The following is a 22,599-nucleotide window of genomic DNA, read 5'->3' on the forward strand; positions in this document are numbered from 1 at the left end:
GCCGTGTTGATTGGAACCGCGGCACATCAGCCATGCTCAGAGCAGCCAGACCCCCAACACACGAGAGGTGCTTAACAGAAGTATTAGCCAGTGAACAAAGACCCTACTGCACAGGCTACACCACTGGAAACAAATATCAAAGCTGAAGATAATGAACTTGTCTTTAAGACGCCAAGGTGGGATGATGTCTTTTTGGGGGGGAGGGGATTGTCTGGCTTATTAAAGGAGACTGAGACCACCTGAGAATCACTGTTTCTTGTGGAGAGGAGAGCCAGAGAACACACATGACCTCCCATTGCTGGGAGGCCAGGGGCTGCTGAGAAGCCAGAGCAGCAGGCTTTGCAATACATCAGAGCACATACAATCCTGACAGTCTCTCCCAGATCCATCTGTGGGTCAATAATCACTCCAATACAACTGCCAAATATAACCTTCATCTGCTACCCCAATGCCAAAACACACTGGAGACAACTCTCTTAAATTAAATATTTTAGGGTTTCATCTGCTCTTCACAGCCCCACAAAGCCTGATAAATAACACACCCAGTTAAGGGTGCCACTGAAAGGTACCCACCAATATAGTGGGAAGGGTGGGGGTGGTATGGGCAGCAGAGGCTGTGGGGGGTTGGAAGGTGAGGGGTGGGGGAGGGTTGGGGATTGTGTGTGGGGGAAGGGCGAGTAAAAGGAGTGGTGTGGGAAGGTAAATAAGTACTGACCAAGAGCCAGGGAGCCGGTCCAGTGGTGGGATCTTTAAATAATCCTGGGGGTTGGAGACTGGTTCTAGGATTTCACCTGAAAGGCATCCACGAAGTGAGCAACTGAATGGGCCCCCTGGTGTGTGTGGGGGGGAGGCGAGATGGAAAGCAAATACACCTAGATGCAGATTAACCATTCTGGAACTAGGTTTCCTGGGGTTAGAGAGATTCCAAAGGCAAACTCCAAACTGTTGAGGGGCCTGTTCGTCCCACTTCCTCCAGAGAGCTTCCACACTGCATGTGTATTGGCGGGGGGCGGGGGGGGGGTGCCCCACCGAACTCAAGGGACTGGGTGAAGGGGAAATGTGACTCCCTTTCCCAGAACATGAGGGAGGTAAGAGAGGGAGGGGAAGAGACGCCCCAAGTGCAGGGTTTCAAGGAAAGGTTAGAGACCCCTTCGCCTATCATCCGAGATGCGCAAGGACTCTTAGCATCAGGATACCTCGGAAAGCAAAGACCTCATCGCCCCAGCCCCGCGATCTTGGCGGGAGAAAAGGCATCCCCCAGGAACATCTGGAGGGAGAGAATGAAGACCCCCGTCCCTGGACAAGCGGAGGGGCAGAAAGAAGATCTCCACATTTTGGGAAAGAAGCCAGCACTCCTGTGTATGGAATATCAGGGTGCTGGGAGCGCGACCCCCATGAGCTCCCCGAATTCAGCTCCTCCTGGAAGAGGGCTCGGGTCCCCAAGGGGCCCGGCGTGAGCTCGGTCGCGGCTGGGTGGCTAAGCCTAGCGGGGTCAGGAGAAGCCACTGGGGGTCACCCCGACCCCTCCGCGCCCCCCGCCCGGCCATATTGTGCGTGTGGGGAGGGGGCGCGCTGTAGCCCCGGCGCCGCGGCTCGAGGCCTCGCCCTCGCCCGGCCCTCTCCATCCCGGCCTCCGCCCCCCGTCCCGGGACTCACCCTGGATCCCCCGGGGCCCGGACCCGCCGCTGCAGGCGAGCAGAAGGACGACGAGGGGGAAGAAGGAGGAGGCTCCGACCGACTCCGCCATAGTAACCACCGCCGCCGCCGCCGCCGCCGCAGCCCAGCAGCGCCCAGCGCGCGCGCGCGCGCCCCCGGCGCCTCCCCTCCTCCCGCGGCCCGGCTCCCGCCTCCCGCTCCTCCGCCCGGCGCCCGCACGTGCGCTCCCGGCGGAGCCGGCGCCGCGGCCGCCGCGCGCGCCCCCGAAGGGCGGGGCCGGGTGCGCGCGGGCGCCCGCCTTAAAGGGGAGTGTCCCTGTTAAAGGGGTAGGAGGGGTGAGCCTTGCGCCCCTTGGCCCCTCCCCACCGGTGGGCGAGAGCAGGGCAAGGGGAGGCCAAGCAGAGCGCGCATCTTCCGCCCTCCCCTACGTCCCACGCTGGGCAGGTTATCTTATCAGCACCGACCCCTCTCCCGACTTGGAATGTGCTGAGTGTCCCACGTGTTTTCTGGTTCCCTCATCCATACTGTCTATCCTCTAGCCCCATGGTGTCCCAGAGGGATCATTGCAACCTTCTGCTACCTTGGTCTCCCCACTGGAATTCTCTGAACGCCCAGCAACCTGTATGATTGATTAATCATGGGATGCCCCTTTTCAGAACATACGGAGGCTTTTTAAAAAAATTGATTTAAGAAAGAGAGAGAGAGAAGATCAACTTATTGTTCCACTTATTTATGCATTAATTGGTTGATTCCTGTCTGTGCCCTGACCGGAAGGGAACCAGTAGTGTTGGGGTTTGGGACTAGCTCCAACCAACTGGGCTACCCGGAAGGGTCTTTTTAATGACAGTGCTCAATCTCTGTAAGGGTGCTAGTGAGGCGCCCCCCTTCTGCTCCTAGGTAGAACCCTTTTGGTAAAACAATTTGGCATTATGTATCAAGTACCCTAAAATATTCTTACCCACTCACCTGGAATTATCCTCTGTCTTCAAGAAATAATAGGGAACGAATATTTACGAAAACTTTTAATTGTCGCATGTTTATCATTGTAAAAGGCTAGAAACTTAAGTAGGCAATAATAGAAGACAAAAAAAATCATGGCCCACCCGCATGATGGAGTATTATTTAGTAATTAAAAATTATGTTTATAAAAAGTAATGAAATTAGAAAATGTTAAATGAATGATAATAATGATAAATGAATAATGATAATGAAATTAGAAAATGTTAAATGAATGATAATAATGATAAATGAGATCATGGTAAATGGAAAAGCAAAATACAAAACTGTTTACAGTATTTTTTTAAGATTTATTTATTTATTTATCTTTAGAGGGGAAGGGAAGGAGAGAAGGAGAGAAATATCAATGTATGGCTGCCTCTTGTGGGTCCCCTGCTGGAAACTGGCCTGCAACCCAGGCATGTGCCCTGACTGGGAATCGAACTGCAATTGTGTGGTTATGCAGGCCCACTGAGCTACCCCAGCCAGGCCGCTACAGTATTATTTTAATTTTATTGATACTATATATCTGTATGGAAAAAAAGACCCAAAGGAAATTCCCCGTATTATCAGTAGTTATTGCCAGGATAGTTTTTTTACTTTTGTATTTTCTAATTACAAATAAACAAGTGTTGCTTTCAAATTTAGGGGAATGCTTCTAGATGACAAAATCACCTATATCTTTCTAGAAAGAATTCACTTTCTTTTTTTAATTTGGGAAAGATTGGAGTTTTGAAAACGGCAAGGCTCTGGATCTGGATCCTCCTTTTCTTACTAACTGGTTGTGAAAACGTGGGCAAGCTTTTCACCTTCTCAAAGCCCAGCTTTACTGTTTGCGATCCAGGGCTGGAGACAACCGCAGGGTGAAAGGAGGAGCTTCTCCAATGGAGTCTTCACTGAGCAAGTTGTCGCCAACCTGAAGAACGCCCAGCCTCAGCAGAAAAAATAAGATTGCAGACACACTCCACACACACACACACACACACACACACACACACACACATGCAAAGTCATGCAGAGACGCTGTCTACAAATGGGTCAGTGTAGCTAGATGAGTAAACACCTTATTTTTACACTGCTCTCCCTCACCCCCACCCCCAATGGGAAGCTCCCTTCTCTAGTCCATTAAACTGGTCTCCCAAGCTCCGCACCACCCACCCCCTAGGGCTCCCAGCTGTGGTGGGTACAGCACTGGGAGAGGGAGATAGTTTCTCAGGGCTGCTGTAATGCCACGAATTGGGTGGCTTAAAATAACAGAAATGTATTCTCTCACAGTTCTGGAGGCTAGAAATCTGAAACCAGGGTGTCTGCAGACCCATGTTCTCTCCGAAGTCTCTAGGGAAGAATCATTCCTTGTCTCGTCTAGTTTCTGGCAGTTCCCAGAATCCTTGGTGTTCCTTTCCTTGTAGAAGCATAACTTCAAGCTCTGCCTTCATCTTCACGTGGTCGTCTTCCCTCTGTGTCTGTATCTCTACCCAGATTTCTCTCCTTACAAAGATGCCCGTCGCTGAATTAGGACCCACCCTAATCCAGTGTGAGTCCGAGCAACTTCAGCTTGATTGCATATGCAAATATCCTAGTTTCCCATGACATCACATTCACAGGTTCTGGACGTAAATTTGGGGGATGCTATTCGAAACAGTGCATTCACTGACCCTGTAGCCGGGAAGGGAAAGCTGCACTCTCAAGAGCACATCTCTCAAGCCCAGGGGAAGGGCCTAGCCTTTCCTAAACCTTACTAAGTGCTGCCACTGTGGCTGCAAGACTGAGAGTCCCAGAGAGTACCTGGGGTAGCTTTACTCCTGGATAGCAAAGTCAGCCGCATGCCTGAATACACGGCTCAGGGGACCAGACCGCTGGGTCCACAGATCAAATGCCACCCCAGTCAGCTCCCTTGCTAGCGTGTGACAAGATATTTTTCCTCCCTAAACCTCGATTCACTTACCTGTGAAATGGAGCCAATAATAGTTCTATCCGACAGAGATGTTGTGAGGAGGGATGAAGATACTGTGTGTAAAGCACCCAGCATAGTCTCTGACACAGAGGAGGTGATATAAAAAGAATAGCTATTCTTATTATGATGATTTGACCTTTACTACCATCCTGTGAAGTGGCTGAGGCATGTCAGGGTGTGCACAGTTTATGGGTGAGGCAACTGGGACCGCAGCAAGGTAAGCAACTTGCCCAGGTTCCCATATAATTAAGAGTTGAAGCCACAGCCTTCTGTTCCCGTACTTATTCAGCACTGAAACATCTCATGCTTTTACAGGGACTGGTCTTCAAGGTCCAGCTACAGGTGGGAAATTAGACTTGACAGGGTGGGGGAGGAGGTTAGTTACATCCTTCACACCCTATTCCTGAGAGTTCGAGGCATTTGCTCAAGTCAGAGCTTTCCTGGGTGATGCATCTACTTTGCCTTTAGGTCCCAAGCTGCATGTGGACAGACTGACCAATCTGCCTGTGCTCCCCAGGGAGCCTGGCTCCCCTACCATCCCTGAGGACCTCAGCAAAGTGTCCACTTCTGTAGGCCTCTTTCGTCTTAGGGCTGGACCCATATCCCAATCCATGAACTCCTCGTTAGCCCTGCTCTATCATGAGACTCCCAGGAGCTGTTAGGATTCACTTTTCCAGGAAAAAGCCTTACTCCCCAGGCCCCACTGACCAGACCACCTGGTCTTACAGCTGCCGTCTTGCACGCAGCGCATCGAGACTCCCTGCCTCCTGGGGGATTCATCACAGTTTGCCTTGGTGAGCAAGGAGCAGTGTCATCAATCCCAAGAAGGCAATAGCTCATCTTCAGTCATTCATTCTAGAATCACTTACTAAATACCGAATCCCAGGACAACATATTAACATCAAGAGGTCACGGTCCTTGCCCTCAGGGAACTTACCATCTAACAGAGACAAGCATGGAAAATAAAGCACCAATGTATTATATATGCTATAGCATACATCTGTGAAGGGTCAGCGAGAACAGTTACGAGGGCATGGATGATTCACCTCTGCAGGGACAGGCTGAGGAGGCAGGAAGGGTTTCAGAAACAGGCCAGGCTATAGCTGACTCTTGGAAGATCAAAGAATGTTTCCTAGATAGACAGGCTTTTATGAGGCAAGGGAAGGCAGCAGATTATTCCTGGCACAGGGAGCAGTATGAGCAAGAAACTGAGATGAAATTGACTGGCATTGAGGGGAATCAGGAGCAGCATGGTGGCACACTCAGGGAGCACAGGGTAAAGCCGGCTGATAGCGGAGCTGAAAGGCAGTGTTGGAGGGACAGACAGACATCAAAATGTACTTGGAAGTGGACTTTTCTCAGGGTTCTAAGCAAGGAGGTAAATTAATTGTGTTTTAGAAAGATAACATTGCTGAACCAAATGAACTTGCACTTTGTACAGATGATTGGAGGAAGTCGACACTGGTGGTAAGGAAACTAAAGAGGCAATTCCAGTAGCCAAGACAAGATAGGAGGAGGACCTGACCCCTAGGCAGCAGCAGTAGAGATGGGAAAAAGAAATAGATGCAAGAGATTTTAGCCCTGGCCAGGTAGCTCAGTTAGTTAGAGCATTGTCCTGATACACCAAGGTTGCAGGTTCAATTCCCCAGTCAGGGCACATAGAAGAATCAATCAATGAATGCAAAAATAAGTGGAACAATAAATCAACTTTTTTCTCTCAAATCAATCAATTAAAAAAAAACATTTTAAAGAGATAGAAACTACAAAATTGATTGGATGTGGGAAGTGAGGAGGAAATGGGGGTGGCCCCAAATGATTCCAGGGTAATTTGACTTGGGGGACTGGCTGCTTGGTGGCTCCATCTAGCAGATTAGCAGGAGCAGGCCTGGGAGAAAGATAATGAGCTCCCTCCTGGGCCTACTGAGTTTGGAGGGCCTCCTGAAGGTGCTCGGAGCCATGGAGATATGGATTTGGAAGTCAGCAGCAAATAATGGCTATCCAAACAAAGAACCCTACAAGTGTAGCAGCAATACCACAGGAAAGAGCAGACAAAGAAGGAAGTCAGAGAAATAGGAGAACACCTGGAAAGAACAGAAATGTGGAAACCAAGGCAGGAGAGGACTTCAAGGGATCAGTAGTATCCAATGTGAAGAAGGGTTCAAGTAAGATGAGCAGCAAAGAGTGCCTAGGATTTGATAACAGGAAGTCCATTGGCCATGTTTGCCTGAGCAGGTTCACTGCAAGATGGAACGGAGGCCTGTCTTCAGGGGACTACCAGTGAACAGGAGGTAAAGGCTTAGAAAGACTGAATGTCCTCTGTTCTTTAAGAGAACTTGACCATGATAGAAAGGGGACACTTGGATTTCCTTCAGAATGATGGACCAGATTCCCTGAGCAAATCTGCTGAAGAAACACCTCAAAATGCTTGACAAACTAGCAAGAAAGTGAACACTCAGGTCAAAACTAAGGAAAAAGGGAGGAGAGCCGAGCACAAAAGCTGGCTTTTCCTGGGAGAACATCAGTGTACCAGGTGAACTTGAACTTTAGTTTTCTAAGGTGAGCTGGGCACAGGAGACAGGACACAAAACCTAGGCCTGACCAAGGTGTGCAGTCTAAAAAGTGACCCTCCACACAAAGCTGCCACCTGTGAGGATGACAGTGCCCTCATTCGACCTATGAACTAGAGACGGTCCCCCCCAGGGGGCTGAGAGCAGAAACGCAGGGCTTGAATCTTAGCTCTGAGTGAGAAGGGGGCAGAAACCTTCCTGGGGGAAGGTTTCCTTTGTAACCCCAAGCCGGCCTTCCTGATTTAATTTCATCCCACATGCCCCCTCCCTGGGTGGTCTGAAAACCCCTGTTATTTAGATTCAAGTGGTCCTGGCTGCTAGTACCCGCCCCCCCCCCCGCCCCCGCCCCCACCCCCATAGGACCTGGGAGGAAGAAGAGCAGATCCGCTCCAGAGGAACCCATTCAACTCAGGCTAGAAGAAATTCTCACAGACAAGATTCCAAGAAATGCAATCTACATAGTCGCCCTGACCGGTGTGGGTCAGTTAATTGGGCATCGTCACTCAAAGCAAAAGCTGCTGGTTCAATTCCCCGTCAGGCCACATGTCTGAGTTTCGGGTTCGGTCCCGGTCAGGGCGCATATGAGAGACAACCAATCGATGTTTCTCTCCCCCTCTTTCTCCCTCCCTGTTCCTCTCTCCCAAAATATAAATAAAAATATTTTTTCAGTTTTATAACTTTATTTGACAATTGGCAGTTAGTCCTCATTCATATTAACTGTTTGTAGATTTTTGAAAGTGGTGACAGGTACGTCAGCAACCAGCATCCAGAGCTTGTTTGGTGAACCTTCATTCTCGTTATGTTTTCTAGACAACCGGACCCAGGTACGGCAGGGACATTCCTCACTCCTTTGGACCAGACGGCTTTGTCGAGCCTGGTGTCAATGCGCAGGCCTGAGTTCCCACCACCCTCATGGCAAACTGCTGGATCTGAGTGCTGGCGGGGGCGGGGGGGCGAATGCTCCTTGAAACCCACTCCACGGATGCGCTTGTGGGTGTGGGTGGTGTACTCTCCGGTCACTACCTCGTTTATGGCAGAATGGCCCTTCTTCTCACCACCCTTCTTTGCGGGAGCCATTATGCCAGGCCCAGGTTGGAAAGCTAAAAATCATTTTTTGAAAAAGAAATATAATCTACATAGTTAAATCCAAAAACCAAAAAATAACAGTCAGTTTAGTATTGTATGCTCATAGAAAATGTCTTTCAAAGGTTAGAACCTAATTAAAATGTGTAAGTTCTGTGCGAGTTTCTGTGTACCTTGCTCATTGTTAGACGTTCACTAATAGAAGAAAAACAGCGTATAGCTTCCAGGAGGAGAGAAGGAAGGAAATGGAAGATATAAGTAATTCAAAAGGAGGCAAGAAAGGAAAGTAAAAAGATGATATTAAGTTGGAATAAACAGAAAGCACAAAATAAGATAGTGAAAATAAGTTCAACTACATCCCTGATTATAATAAATATAAATAAGCTAAATAATCCAATTTAAAAATGCAGTCCCAGACTGGACAAGAGAAAGAGAGAAAAGGGACTTTCCAGAAGGATAGCAAACAAGATCCTTCATTTTGTTGTTTCAGAAGAAATGAGAGACTGCAACTCAAATCCTTGTTAAGGGGCCAAGAGTTGCTTAAAGATACAGGAAGAAGTAGGAGTGAGTGGTGGCCCCAGAACCCAGGAAGGACAAGGGCACAGGATCGAGACCCTAAGGTACAGAGAGTAGCCTTGGCCTGGAGGAGACTATCACCCCCCTAGAGGCTGGAGGCAGGAGGGGAACCAAGAAGTCTATAGGCACGAGAGGGTCACTTGGCAGTTCTCGGTCAAGTTGCCGCCACGGCCGTCTGTTTTGGTACAATACAGTCAGGAGGCAGGATGGCATGTATGGCAAATGTGCTCTAAGAGAGGGGTGAGAATTTGTAAAGCCACTGTGGGGGACGGGAGCGGTGTCCAGGGACACAGAGAAGCAGAACAGGATGCGAAAATGGCACTAGGCCAGGGCTGCAGAACAGAGAGTGGCAGTCATAACACGCCTCTTTCTTTGACGGTACAATTTCCCCTGGGAATGGTCAGCAGCTCAGGGTGGGACCAGAAGAAGGGATGTTTGGAGGCTGGAGGGGTAAGAAGTGGGGTTTGGGGGCTGGTGGGAGAACAGACGGGCCAGGGAGTTGACCAAAGCACAGGGAGGGCCACTTAGGCAATGGAAGGAATGTGAAGTTCACAGTGCCTGGTGGCTGAGGTTGGTAGGCTGGGTAGAGGGACTGCCACAGGCCCGAGGGGCCCAGAGGCCCTAGTCAGTGAGCGCCAGGGACCTGATGTGGCAGCAGCACGCAGTATGCACTCGGTAGTTCCACAGGGTGGGGCTGAGCTGGTTCTTCTCGAAGAAAACCCTCCCTAGGCGTTTCTCATCTTCTGCTCCAGAGGCCATGGCACGATTTTAGAGGCAGGCCTCCTTTCTTTTCTTTAACCCTCACACTGACTGTGTTCTGCCTCGGTGCCTCCTTGGTAAACAGGCCCCATACCCTCAGCCTCCGTGACTCACACCTCAGTTTCTATCCCGGCATGCCCAGTGGCCGATGGAGCGGCTCTCCGGGTCATTCTTTTGTTTCGGACCTCTGAGCGTTTGCCTGTCTGGCCCTCCTCTTCTCCGTGCTCTTAGTGAGGCCACAGCCCGAGCCTCATACCTCACATTTCTGGTGCTGCTAGTGCTCCAACCACCCTACACCCACCACACCTCCCTGCAGTTACCAGGCACATCCCTGCATACCTATGTTCTGAGAAGGTCCCTTTCATTTTGTCATCTGACTTCTTGAGAACACACAGACTCCTGTTGCCTCATAGCACCCAGCCAAACACATGGCAATCTGAATCTGGAGCAGGCCTTAGTCGGATCCCACCATTTTACAGGCAGAGAAACTGAACGCAGAGAAGATGAGTGACCTGTCCAGGACAGAACCAAAACTGGCAGTCAAGACCTCTGCATGGTATCCACCCAGACGGACTTCCCCCTGCACATAAAAACAGTAGCCAGAGACCAACTACTGTCCTAAGAGATTCGTGTAGACTCTTCAATCTTCACAACAAGCCCAAGAGAGAGGTACTACTATTTACCCTTTGTAGAGACGAGGAATTGAGGTGTAGGGAGATCAAAAAACTTGTCCAAGGTCACCCAGCTGATCCTAGTCCTGACAGCTACCCTATTGTACTAGCTCTCTCTCCCCCTTCCCCTCTCCCTCCCTCCCTCTCTCTCTCTTATACACACACACACATACATCGAGTCCTCATTCACAGTCCTCCCCCGCCTGGAGAGTACCTACACCCTCCTTTACACCCGATGACAAACGTCTATTGCTCTCACCTGCCTACACCCCCTCTCCTCGGTGAGTGCACAGTCTGCCCTCTGGCCACAGATGATTGCACTAGGGTTGGGCAACTGAACCAAGGGAAAGCAATAAATAAACTATTCAGTTGCACTTTCACGAGCATTTGAGGCATAGAAACCAAGTTGCTTAGATGGTGGTGGGTGCCATGGAGGAGTGCCTGGAAGCCATGCCGGGCCACGTGGCAGCAGGGTGAACCAGGAAAGGGGGGAGCAGGGGCAGGGAGAAGGAGGGGAAGGAGAGAGGGAGATCACCCAGGTGCGCCTGCCAGGACTTGCGTGTATACACACGCCCTCCAGCCTTAATCACTATAATAGTCAAATTGTCCTCAACACGTATCCAGCCTCATGTCTTGACAGGTCCCGAGAGATCTGGCTGTAGTTCCCACTATCGGTTCCTTTGAGATTCCCACGCATCTTTTCAGGAAATCCTCTTCCACTCCCTCTGCTGTGAGTGTGCCTGTCTTGTAGACTAGGGGCCCTGGCTGGAACACCCGCTCAGGGAACACTATCCCTGCTTCAGAACAAGCTCGGCATCTGACTCCTCCGGAACCCACCCCACGTCCTGGGCGTGTTCATCTCTCCTTCCCCAGACAGACCACAAACCCCACCGCACCCATTTCCCTCCCAACAGTCAATAAACACTTGTTGATTGATAGAATCTTCTAACTTTGGGGCACCTGTTTCCAGTTCCGCCATCTGAAGTTGGACCATGTTGCTATCATTTTATCTTCTAGCCAATCCATGCACCCACCCATCACTTCTTTACCCGGGGATAGGTATTGAATGCCCATGTGCCAGGCACTGGGCTAGGCCCTGGAAACGGTTCAGATGGAGTCCTCAGGTCCCACCCTCTGGGACTTTTCTCCCGCCCATTCCTCCATTCCGTTCCTCACACCAAGTGCCCACCTGTCTCCCACCTGTCCTCCTACTCACACCACCCTCCGTCCAGCAAGATGCCCTGGAGTTCTCTCTCCCCCCTACTCTCCCTTCGTTTTGATCATTCTATGGTACAGGAATTGACGCTATAGTCTGAGTGTCTGTGTCTTTATGCTATTTTAAGACCCCAGCACTTTGCAAAAACCTAGTGGAGAATACTGCCAAGGCTGGGGTGGGGGTGGGGGGGCGGGGGGGCGGGGTGGACTAAGCAACCTGAGCCTGGGGCCGACTGGGTGTCTGGGAGCCAGGTTATCCGAGCCAGCCGCAGAGCCACTGGAACCGGGCTGTTAACCACTGCTTGCCTGACCCGGTCTGGCCTGATCCGGTCCGGCCTCTACGTTCTCTTTTCCGGGCCCAGCCCTCACTCCCCCATGGTTTCCTTAGGAGTTTGCACACCAGGCAGCATGTAAAATTGTTGTGTTTCTGGAAACACACGCGCACAGAGAAGCCTTGAAATTCTTCTTGGAACAGGTCCAGGGGTTTATTTATGAAATTCCCAGGGGGTGGGAGAGACAGAAGTCTGGACTTTGCAGACTGAGTGCTGTGCCGGCGTCTTATCAACATAACCACCAGCCCCGGTGTGCGCGTTCTAAATACCCTCGCGCGCCCCGGGGGCAGGGGCAGGGCGTGCGCAGGTGCCCACCCACTGGCAGGGATGCCCGCCGGGCCCAGCCCGAGGAATGACAAGCCTGGCGCTGACTCTCTGACCACTGATCCCCCCGCTCTTTCTCCCACCAGCCCCCACTTCCTCACTCTCTGGCTCTCCTTCTTCCTGGGTCCGCAGCCCCTCTCCCCTTCGCCCGCTCCACTTCGGAGGCCATGCTGTCCTTCGGATGGATAACCCCGTCCTGTGAAGAAAGGCGTCGGTCGTGGCTGGTTGCTGCACCAGCGAGAACCCGGAAGATGGTTGTAGTGTGCTAAATCTTCGTCTCTGATCCTCTCCGGCTGGGCATGGAACGGACCTGGGCTTTGTGCTCAGGTGTGGTGGGGTCTGCCGCCTGCGGGAGAAAGCTGGGGTGGGCAAGCCTCTCAGGCTGGTTTCGGGTCCTAAGGACAGACCGTGGGCCCTTCAGAGAGAACTGGATGGAAGCAGAGTCAGGTGGATGGGGCTGGGGAGGGGACCGCAGCTCGGCTTTCTTAACTCTGCCCTCCGTCTGGGAGGGAACTTGGCAGAACCCGAGGCTTCTGTCGCCTCCCTCGTCTTTGTTGCGGTGGGGAGGGGTGGATCTAAACGTGGCTTCCCTTCCCCTTGTACATCCTGCCTTTGAAGGGGAAGGCATAGCGTCAACATGGGTGCCATGACTGATCTAAAGCAAATGTGTTTGCCTTTGAGACCTTAGAGGTAAGCTCTCTCAGGTGAAAATATGGAATAGCCCCTCAGTGATGAGTCAGGAAGACAGCGAGGCAGGAGGCCACCACGCTTACCGCGCAGGGACGGTAGGGCTTCTAAAATTCAAAGGCCGCCATCCAGAAAATGACCAAATCAGAGGACAAATAATCGAATATATTCAATGAAAAATGGGCACTGGAAGAACAATAGGGACAGCGTCCCTTAGGGATGACAGAAACTTCCCTACCTTAAGCGGCCTAGGCTCCAAACTCAGAAATTTAGGCTCCCCACTCTGTTTGGGAAAAAAAATCCCAAAAGTTTCAGGGGCCTCATGGACCCCTGGAAGTTTCTCCCTCACTTGGGCAGCCAGAGCCTGGTTACGCAGACCAGCTGGGGTGTGGAGAGGTGCCTTCTAGCTGCCTCTCCCAGGTGAGCAAGCAGGTGTGGGCAGATTCACCTGCCTGGAAAGCCTGTTCCAGGAGGCAGGCCCATTCCTGGCTGGGAAGAGCACAGCCTCAGTCAGCCACGGCTAGTGTGCATGCATGTGCAAATGTGTGCCTGAGTGCAAGCATCTGTGGGTGTGTGGGGCAGGGGTCAGCACAGTGCTAAAGGCACAGAAGCACCCCTCCACCACATACTCCGAAAGCTATGCTAAGCCATCATGACCTGCCTCCCCATGTGAACACGCCAAGGCTCAGTTTCCACGCACCTCAGCAGAAGAAAGACCTTAGGCTTTGAGTTCAGGCAGATCTAGGTTCAAATCCCCATTCTGTTACTTCCTAGCTGTGTGATTTGGGGCCCATCACTTGACCTCTCTGACCTTTGGGTTCTTCTTCTATAATACAACAATAATTTTTATCCTGCAAAATTTTTGTGAAGATAAAATGAAACCATCCTCTATCAATTGCCAAAGGCGGCGGACAGGAAAGGAATGCTTTTCTGGAGTAATGCTTTCCCATAACGCAGGCTGCCAGGTTTCAACCTCACCATACCGGTCTCCCCTCCTGTGAAGCAGGCAGATTAGTGGTCCTACCTCACAGTTTGGTCGTGAGGATCAAACAAGTCAATACACACACCACACAGCTGACAGTGTCTGACTGTAGTCAGTGCTCAGATCATGTCAGCTGTTGCTCCGCAGATCACCCGGCTCCGATCCTGCCCTCGCACCTCTGCCGTCTTTTGTCTCAGGCCCAGCCCCTGTCCCAGCTTGCCCTGCCTGTGGCTTTTGGCCAGTTTTCTCTTTCTTTCTTTCTTTTTTTTTTTTTACAGTAAAATCTGGTTTTTCCCGAAGTTGGTCCTTCCCAGGCGTGCTGTTGTCATGGGAACCTCGAAGGGCCGCCTGGATTTGGGGGAGGAAAGGGGTTGTGGATTAAAGCCAAGGAATCCCAGCGGTGGGCTGGCCACCATGCTAACCGCCCCCTCTCCCGAACAGATGCAGACAGTGGGGCCAGAGGGAGGAGTTTAGGGGGGTCGTTCTTGTCCTGCCTTACCACCACCCAGCTCTACCATCTTTTCAGAAACAGAGTCTGGTATACTGAACACCATTGTTTCCTTGTGGGGCTGAACAAATGCATGACTTAGAATAGGGATTTATAATTGATTTATTACTCCTTTATACTCTTTTTTAAATCCTCACCCAAGGATATGTTTATTGATTTTAGAGCAAGAGGAAGGAAGAGAGACAGAAGAAAGAGAGAAACATCTATCGGTTGCCTCCTCTATGTGCCCAGACTGGGGATTGAACCTGCCACTTAGGTATGTGCCCTGACCTGGGAATCGAATTTGCAACATTTTGGTGCACAGGACAATGCTCCAACCAACTGAGCCACCCAGCCAGTGCTCCTCTTTACATTTGAGACAAAGTTTAAGATTCCAGAGTAGGTATAATTAGCCTCACTAAGATGGGGAAACTGAGACCTCAGAACACTTAAGTGACTTGCCAAAGTCATTTAACCGGTGAAATGTGAAACCCGCACCTGAAACCCAAGTCTTGTGATCTTTCCATCAGCCCCAAATGCCTGGGCTGTAGGGAGTCCGCCTTGGGGAGTGCAACCCAGTGCACACCACCCAGTGCACACCACCTCCCTCTCCTCCGGGCGGTGATTCCCCGAGGGCCAAATAACCACTCTCCTCTCTGCCACCACTAAAATTCCACTCTTGGAAATCAAGGCAGCCTTTTTAAAAGAGCAAAATAACAACATATCAAGAACCTTAAAGCATTTCTGAAGTTGGACCTCATAATTTCACTCCTAGAAATTACGCCAACCATATCCATGCCCTCCCTGACCCTACAGCCCCAGCTGCAGGAACTCACCCTGAAGAAACACTGTAAGCAAAACACGTGCACCAAGACGTGAGTCAGCGATGTCCTCCCAGTTTTGGCCGAGATAGCAAAGTGTCGGCGACAACTGAGTATTGAAAAATGGAGAATTATTCATGCAAAGTACATCTATATAAAGGGTGGTAGAGAAGTTTTTAATGACATAAAAAGAAGTGGATGATATACATTTGAAGTGGGGAAAAAAGCATGTTATAAAATATGTGTAGTATAATCTAACATTTACTTTTAAATTATGCATAAAAAGAGCTGAAAGGACATCTTTTTATTTATTTTTATTTTTTAAAGATTTTAAAAATTTATTTATTTTTAGAGAGAGGAGAAGGGAGGGAGAAAGAGAGGGAGAGAAACATCAATATGTGGTTGCCTCTCGCACACCCCCCACTGGGGACCTGGCCTGCAACCCAAGCATCTGCCCTGACTGGGAATCAAACCGATGACCTTTCAGTTCACAGGCTGGCACTCAATCCACTGAGCCACACCAGCCAGGGCTGTTTACCTTATTTTTAGAAAGAAGGGAAGGGGGAGAAAGAGAGGGACAGAAACGATCAGTTGCTTCTCATATGCTCCCCATTCAGGACCAAACCTGCAACCCAGGCACATGCCCTGACTGGGAACCAAACCGGCAACCTCTCACTTTGCAGGACAATGCCCAACCAAGGGAGCCACACCGGTCAGGGCCATACCTCATTTCTTACCTTCACAATAAACCTGTAAGATAGGTAAAGTACCTCGAACATTGTTGGTTCCAAGTAATACAAATTCAGTTTAGCTATTGAAGAAAAATAAATTTACCTTCTCACTTTTAAGGATGCAAGGGCTTCTGCCAAGCTCAGGGCAGCCAGTCTCAGTTGGTTACTGAACACCGGATGTCCAACGTACAAGACTCTCTGTTGCTCCCTGCTCTTCCTCTCTAGGCCTCCGTTTCATCTGTGCTTCTGCCTTCATCTCCTTTGGTGCGGACCAGCTTCCCCTGCTGCCCTTTCCCACGGGGATGAACACGTAGCTCCTGGGGGGTCCGCTGCTGGGGGTCCGCTCAGCCCAGCTGTGCAGGAAGGACTCCAGTGTGACTCCTGGACCCGAAATCCTAATTCAGGAGGTGGAGACTGAGGGTCGGGCTTGGATCAGGTGTCCACTTCTGCCCCAGTTATCTGTTGGGAGTGGGTCGTGTTTGTAAGAACAAAACTGCCAGGAACTGCCACTGTCCCTAAACAGATAGGGAAGAAGGGGAAATTCCCAGAAAAGTATGGGAGAGTGGCTAGATGGAGGTGAGTTACAAAGTTGAAGAGAAAAATCAATACACGCCAGACACAGAAGGTATCAGAATTCTTCTTTGTATGCGTGAGAACACTGGGGCTCAGAGGGGTTAGTCAACAGGCTTAAAGTCATACCTTCTGCTGGAATTCAAATGCTGGTCCACCTCTGTTCCCAGTCCACTCGTCACACCTCCACACCCGCTTTCTCTAAGGCAAGGTAGTTAGTCCAACACCTCTAGAGAGAGAGACAATCCACACAAAGGCCCAGAAACAAAATCAACGCTGGGTCTAAGGAGCTGACAGGAAGGAGTCAATGTGGTTGGGACACGAGGTGGAAGGAGGTCTGTAGAGAGAGATGTGACCAGAGGTGTGGGCCTGGTCGGATTAGAAACAGGGCCTGTTGATAAGGAGTTTGGAATTTCACCTGGGCAGGGGGCAGTGATGTGCAGTGGAGAGCATTATGGAATATTGATCTGTATCTTAGAGGAACTTCTCTGGCATCAGTGTGAAGAATGAACGGGAGGGGCTAGATGGGTGCGGGAGAGCAGGAGGGGGCTCCACTAACCTAAGTGAGAGACGCTGGTGGCTGGGACCAGGGTAGGGATGGAGAGAAGCTACGGAGAGATAGCTTGGAGGTAGAATAGATAAGACTTCCTGATTGATTGATTGATTGATTGATGGATGAAGGGGTGATAGGGAGGTAAGTCATGAATGAATTTCATACGTTTGCTTGGATAGTAATGCCACTCTCTGAACATCAAAGATGGAGTGGGTTCGCGGTGACAGATAACATTCATCAGACATGATGAATATGGGGTGCCCAGGAGACATCCAAGGAGCCTTCCAGAAGCAGCTGGATCTTGAGGTCTGGAGCTCAGGAGGGAGATGTGGGCTGGAGACAGAGATGGGAAAGTCATCAGTGAGCATCAAAGCCAAGGTGTGGCGAGCTCACCCAGGAGGTGCATGCAGCTGGAGAAGGGGGCCTGGGACAGGGCGCCGGGAACACCGGCGTTCACAGAAGAGGCAAAGGAAAAGCCTGTGCGGAAGTCTGAGGGGTGCCTTCCAGAGAAGCCGAGGGAGACCAGCAGTGGGGGCCTCCCTGAGAGTGATGGGAGGGAGTAGCCAGCAGGCAAATGTTGCCCTGAGGTCAAGTTGCAGAAGGAAGGACTGGATTCCTCAACAAGAAGGCCAGAGGTAACCTCCAACATGGCCGAGCCAGAAGGTGGTGGCCTGAGGAGTGAGTGGGAGGCCAGGAAGCAGAGCCTTTTCCAATGAATGTGACCACAGAGAGGAGGGGGGAGAGATGAAGCTGGTCGGAAGGGGGTGCGGAGCTTCTGCTGGCAGCAAGTTTATGCCGTTGTGGGCAGGACCTGATAGAGAAGGGCAAGTTCGGGATTCATTCGGGAGAATGAAGGGTCATTCAGACTGAGGAACCTGAAAGGGGGACCTGAGGAGGGACCGATGTGGATACAGGTGAGTTCATAGGTATGGGTTTGGTGTCAGTAGTTAAGAGTATCCTGGGGCTTCTGTTCTTGATGAAGCAAAAGACAAAACCAGCGGAGGTCTGAGAGTCCCAGCCCTTACGTCGACAACTGAGACAAATCTGTTTTTGCCTCAGTGTAATGGAATCAAACTCTCAACTTCTGAAATACAATGCACGTGCGAATCTGGAAACACTGTGGAAAGACCAGTCTGAGTTAGTGAATATTGTTTAAAAAAATAAAGACAGAAAAGAGTAAGTTTATTCATTTCAGGTACATTCAGTAACACAAAATATTATCTAGTGGTTGAGAAAGAATCACTTGCAATTAGCATAAAAATTATTTGGAATGTCAATTAGTTTTTCTGAAGTACTTGACTATGCTTAAAAACAGTGCTTGAGTATTTTAAGAATTCCCCTTGTGGGGTGCAAACCACATTATAGCTCCTTTCAGGCCTTGTGGAGTCTGCTTAAATGTAGTTAAAAATTTTTTTTCTGGAAAAGATACCAGCAACATCAGAAAACAGTTTCTGGCAAAGGTAAGATTGTGCAACTGTGCAAGCCCAGGCACTTTCCAAAGGCCGTTTCCACCAGAGAGCAGATCTGATTGCTGGAGATTGTTACTAAGGGAACAGTGGGGCGTGAATATAAATTTCATTTCACAAAGACCTAAGTAACATATTGATCCGAAGGGAGCAGCCAGTGTGTCTGCGAGGAGGAGCCTCTCCCAAGGTGAAACAAACACGTGGGCATGTGCGGGTCCGCAGGCCGCGGGCTTTCCCCTTGCCCTACACATCTGTCCTTTTCAGCTGCTGCCCTGACTCGAGACCAGTGAGGTTAGAGAGCCAGGGGCCGGAGAGAGGTGTCGCCTTTCTCTCCTCTTACCAGGTGGAAGGACAAAGTGACAGTGTTGACACCAAGCCAGCCTGGAGCTCTGCACAGTTGAAGCCCTGAACACTGACAGTGAGGACAGCTTCTTCTTCTTCTTCTTCTTACTATGATTATTACAGCAATTCTGGCCAGGCCCTTTGCCCAACATGAGCACGATTCCTCACAACCACCTCACGTCTCGTCCCCACTTCAGGGTGAGGAAGCCGGCCATTCTGTGCCATTTCACGCCTCGAATCATGAGCTGAGGAGTGGCTGAGTCGGAACTCTAACTCTGCAGCCACCGGTTTTGTCTTCTCTTCCCCGGTGCAGGCCTCGGGGCAATCACGTGGTCACGTTATCATCATGGGCCTGCGCAAGCCGGCAAGGTCTTTCTCAGATCATTCCCTACCTCTTTCTCCAATCCCCACCTCAGTCTCCACCCACCTTGCCTCTGCACCCCACATGCACTCCAGTGAGCTTGCTCGGGTTCTTAAATGCAAGCACATCCTTATTAAGAATGTAGTGTTGTTTTTGAATATGTATGCATTCTATTATTGGTGTGTGTGTGTGTGGTAAGAACAGTTGACACAAGGCCTACCCTCAGCATATTTTGCAATACACAGTTAGTATTTTAACTGTAGGCTCTATGCTGTACAGTCGACCTCTAGGATTCACTCACCCCGTAGAACGGAAACTCTGTGCCCTTTGACCACTACCACCCCACTCCCACCTCCCACCAGCCCTGGCGCCGCCGCTCTACCCTCTGCTTCACTGAGGCTGGCTGTTTCCGGTTGCTCGTGTGCCCAGGGTCATGTAGGATGTGTCCTTCTGGATTTGGCGTATTTCACTCAGCGCGATGTCCTTCAGGTTCATCTACATCGTCACAGACTTCGTCCTTTAAAATGCTGATACTGAAATCAGTTAATGGCTGAATAACATTCCATTGTATGTCTACACCACATTTTCTTTACCCATGTGTGTGTTGACAAACATTTAGTTTGCTTCCATGTCTTGGCCGTGGTGAATTGTCCTGCAGTGAACATGGTGTGCAGACATTTCTTGAGGATCCTGATTTCAATGCCTCTGAATAGACACCCAGCAGTGGGATTGCTGGGTCGTATAGCAGTTCTATTATGTGCTCTGAATTTATCTAAAAGAGATTGTGCGATAAGCCTCATTTTTTTTCACCAGTCAATTCTATATTTTTAAGCCCTATCCAGGCTGCTGAGTATATATCTGGTCCATTGCTCCTGGATGACCTAATACTCTGAAATACTTGTCCATGACGTTTTACTTCTTGGATCCCCCAGGCATAGACGCTGATGCTGGCTCCAGCTCTCCACTCTCGCAAGCAGCGCTGTGTTGAACTTCCTCATGCTTGTCCTCTTGTGGATTTGTCTGTGAATGTCTCTGGGGCACAGTCCCAGAAATGGTATCATGAGGTCAAATGGCACAGGCGTACCCATTTTCACTAAGTTGTGCTACAAAGGCTGTATCAGTTTACATTTCTGCAGGGACTGCACAGGAGTTCCTGTTTCCGCATATCCTTGCCAATACTTGGCATTGCTCACCTTCCTAATTTTGCCATTTAAAAAAAATATTTTCTATTTATTTATCTTTAGAGGGGAAGGGAAGGAGAGAAGGAGAGAAATATCAATGTATGGTTGCCTCCTGTGAGTCCCCTGCTGGGAACTGGCCTGCAACCCAAGCATGTGCCCTGACTGGTAATCGAACCGCGATCGTGTAGTTTGCAAGCCCGCACTCAATCCACTGAGCTACACCAGCCAGGGCTAATTTTGCCATTTTGATGAATATTCGTTGCTATATCATTCAAATATACATTTCTCAGGTCATTAGTGAGTTTGAGCATTCCTCTCTATACTTGTTGGTCATTTGGACTTCTTTTTTTTTTTTTTTGGTGTGTGTGAATTGACTCTTCATGTCTTTTGCCCATTTTTTAAAAGATTTTATTTATTTATCTTAGAGGGGAAGGGAAGGGGAGAGAGAGAGAGAAATATCAATGTATGGTTGCCTCTCGTGCGTCCCCCGCCAGGAACCGGGAACTGGCCTGCAACCCAGGCATGTGCCCTGACTGGGAATCGAACCACGATCGTGTGGTTCGCAGGCCCGCACTCAATCCACTGAGCTACACCAGCCAGGGCTTTTGCCCATTTTTTTTTAATTGGGTCTCATTGATTTGCAGGAGTTTCTAATATGTTGTAGATATTAATGCCTAAATAATTTTAGGGATTGCAGATATCTCCTTTTGGTCTATCATCTATTTATTGATTTCATTAATTCATTAATGTTAAATTTATTTATGGTATATAGTTAAAGAGTAAACTTATATCATTATATTCATATATTTCTTTGTTTTGCAGTTTGTTTTAAGGGCCTTGATCAAGTCTTTTCTTACCATTAGGTCACAAGGATGTTCTCTTATATTTTCTTTTATTAACCTAATGTCAATTTTGCCTTTCACATTTTGGTTCTTAATCCATTTGAGTCCATCCTTATATATGATGTAAGGTAGAGACCCAACTGCATTTTTCCTCAAAACAGCAATCCATTGTTCTTAACACTATCTAACCTGGCCTTAAAAAATGAATATTTAGGACTTCCGCCAAGATGGAGGCATAGGTAGAAACACTGTGCCTTCTCCCACAACCAAGTTTGGATACAACAAAAGTTTTGGAGAACTAAGACACACCCAGAGACCAGAAAACGGAATTATACGGAAGTCCGACAGCTACGAACCGTTCAACGAGGACGGTAAGAGAGGTGGAGCCAGCAGCAGAGCTGGGTCTGGCAGGACAGACCTAGGAGCGCAGGCAGCCCAGAACTAGTCGGGATGCGGGGCAGACTGACCAAGGTCGCACATTCGCGCGCAGTGAGACAGACCACGCAGGCCCCAGGGGGCGAACCCAGTGGTGGAGGGCTGACAGCAGTGGCACACTCGCGTGCCGTGGAGCAAGGCACGTGGGCCTGGTGACGGTGGTGGCTGCGCTGCTGGTGGGGGTCGAGGCAGCAGGCGGCGGAGGGAAGCCATTGTCCCTCTTTGACCCCGCCCCCACATACAACATCACAACCCAGTGACTTAGTTGCCCTGCTCTGGTGAAAACCTAGGACTCCGATCCTGCTACTTAACCGGCACGAACAGCCCAAAAGATGGCGCAAGAGGAACTCAAAGTCCCAGAGCCAATAACTCTAAGCGACCAACAGATTGCCAGCCTCTCAGAAGCCCAATTTAAGACACTATTTATCAGGATGCTCACAGAATTGGTAGAGTACAGTCACAAATTAGAGGAACATATGAAGGCTAAACTAATTGAAATGAAGGGAGATGTCCAGGAAACCAATAGCGATGGAAAGGAAACTGGGACTCAAATCAATGGAATGGACCAGAAGGAAGAACGAAACATCCGACCAGAAAGGAATGAAGAAATGAGAATTCAAAAAAATGAGGAGAGGCTTAGGAACCTCCAGGACATCTTTAAACGTTCCAACATCCGGATTATAGGGGTACCAGAAGGGGGAAAGAAACAGCCACGAGTGGAAAACTTATTTGAACAAATAATAAAGGAGAACTTCCCCAGTCTGGCAAAGGAAATAGACTTCCAGGAAATCCAGGAAGCTCAGAGAGTGCCAAAGAAGTTGGACCCAAGAAGGAACACACCAAGGCACATCATAATTACATTAGCCAAGACTAAAATGAAGGAGAGAATCCTAGAAGCAGCAAGGGATAAGGGGACAGTCACCTACAAAGGAGTACCCATCAGACTGTCAGCGGATTTCTCAAAAGAGACCTTACAGGCAAGAAGGGGCTGGAAAGAAGTATTCCAAG

At 49.7% G+C, this 22,599-nt stretch overlaps 1 protein-coding gene and 1 pseudogene across 2 annotated transcripts in view; both read right to left on the reverse strand.

The window, feature by feature from the left end:
- ACVR1B (activin A receptor type 1B) overlaps positions 1–1,795 on the reverse strand; it is a 38,091-nt gene extending 36,296 nt beyond the window's left edge. For both annotated transcript variants that reach the window (XR_005064262.1, XM_037030869.1), the window contains exon 1: positions 1,657–1,795. Coding sequence is in view for 1 of the 2 variants with exons in the window: in XM_037030869.1 (XP_036886764.1) it covers positions 1,657–1,747 (91 nt within the window). In the remaining variant the exon portion in view is untranslated. The remainder of the gene's footprint in view (positions 1–1,656) is intronic.
- Positions 1,796–7,870: 6,075 nt separating this feature from the next.
- LOC118976487 (60S ribosomal protein L31-like) lies at positions 7,871–8,282 on the reverse strand (annotated as a pseudogene).
- Positions 8,283–22,599: the final 14,317 nt, after the last annotated feature.

This window comes from Sturnira hondurensis, unplaced genomic scaffold (genome assembly GCF_014824575.4).
Source record: "Sturnira hondurensis isolate 20B ecotype Veracruz unplaced genomic scaffold, ASM1482457v3 Scaffold0020903, whole genome shotgun sequence".
In the NCBI taxonomy this organism is placed as follows: domain Eukaryota; kingdom Metazoa; phylum Chordata; class Mammalia; order Chiroptera; family Phyllostomidae; genus Sturnira; species Sturnira hondurensis.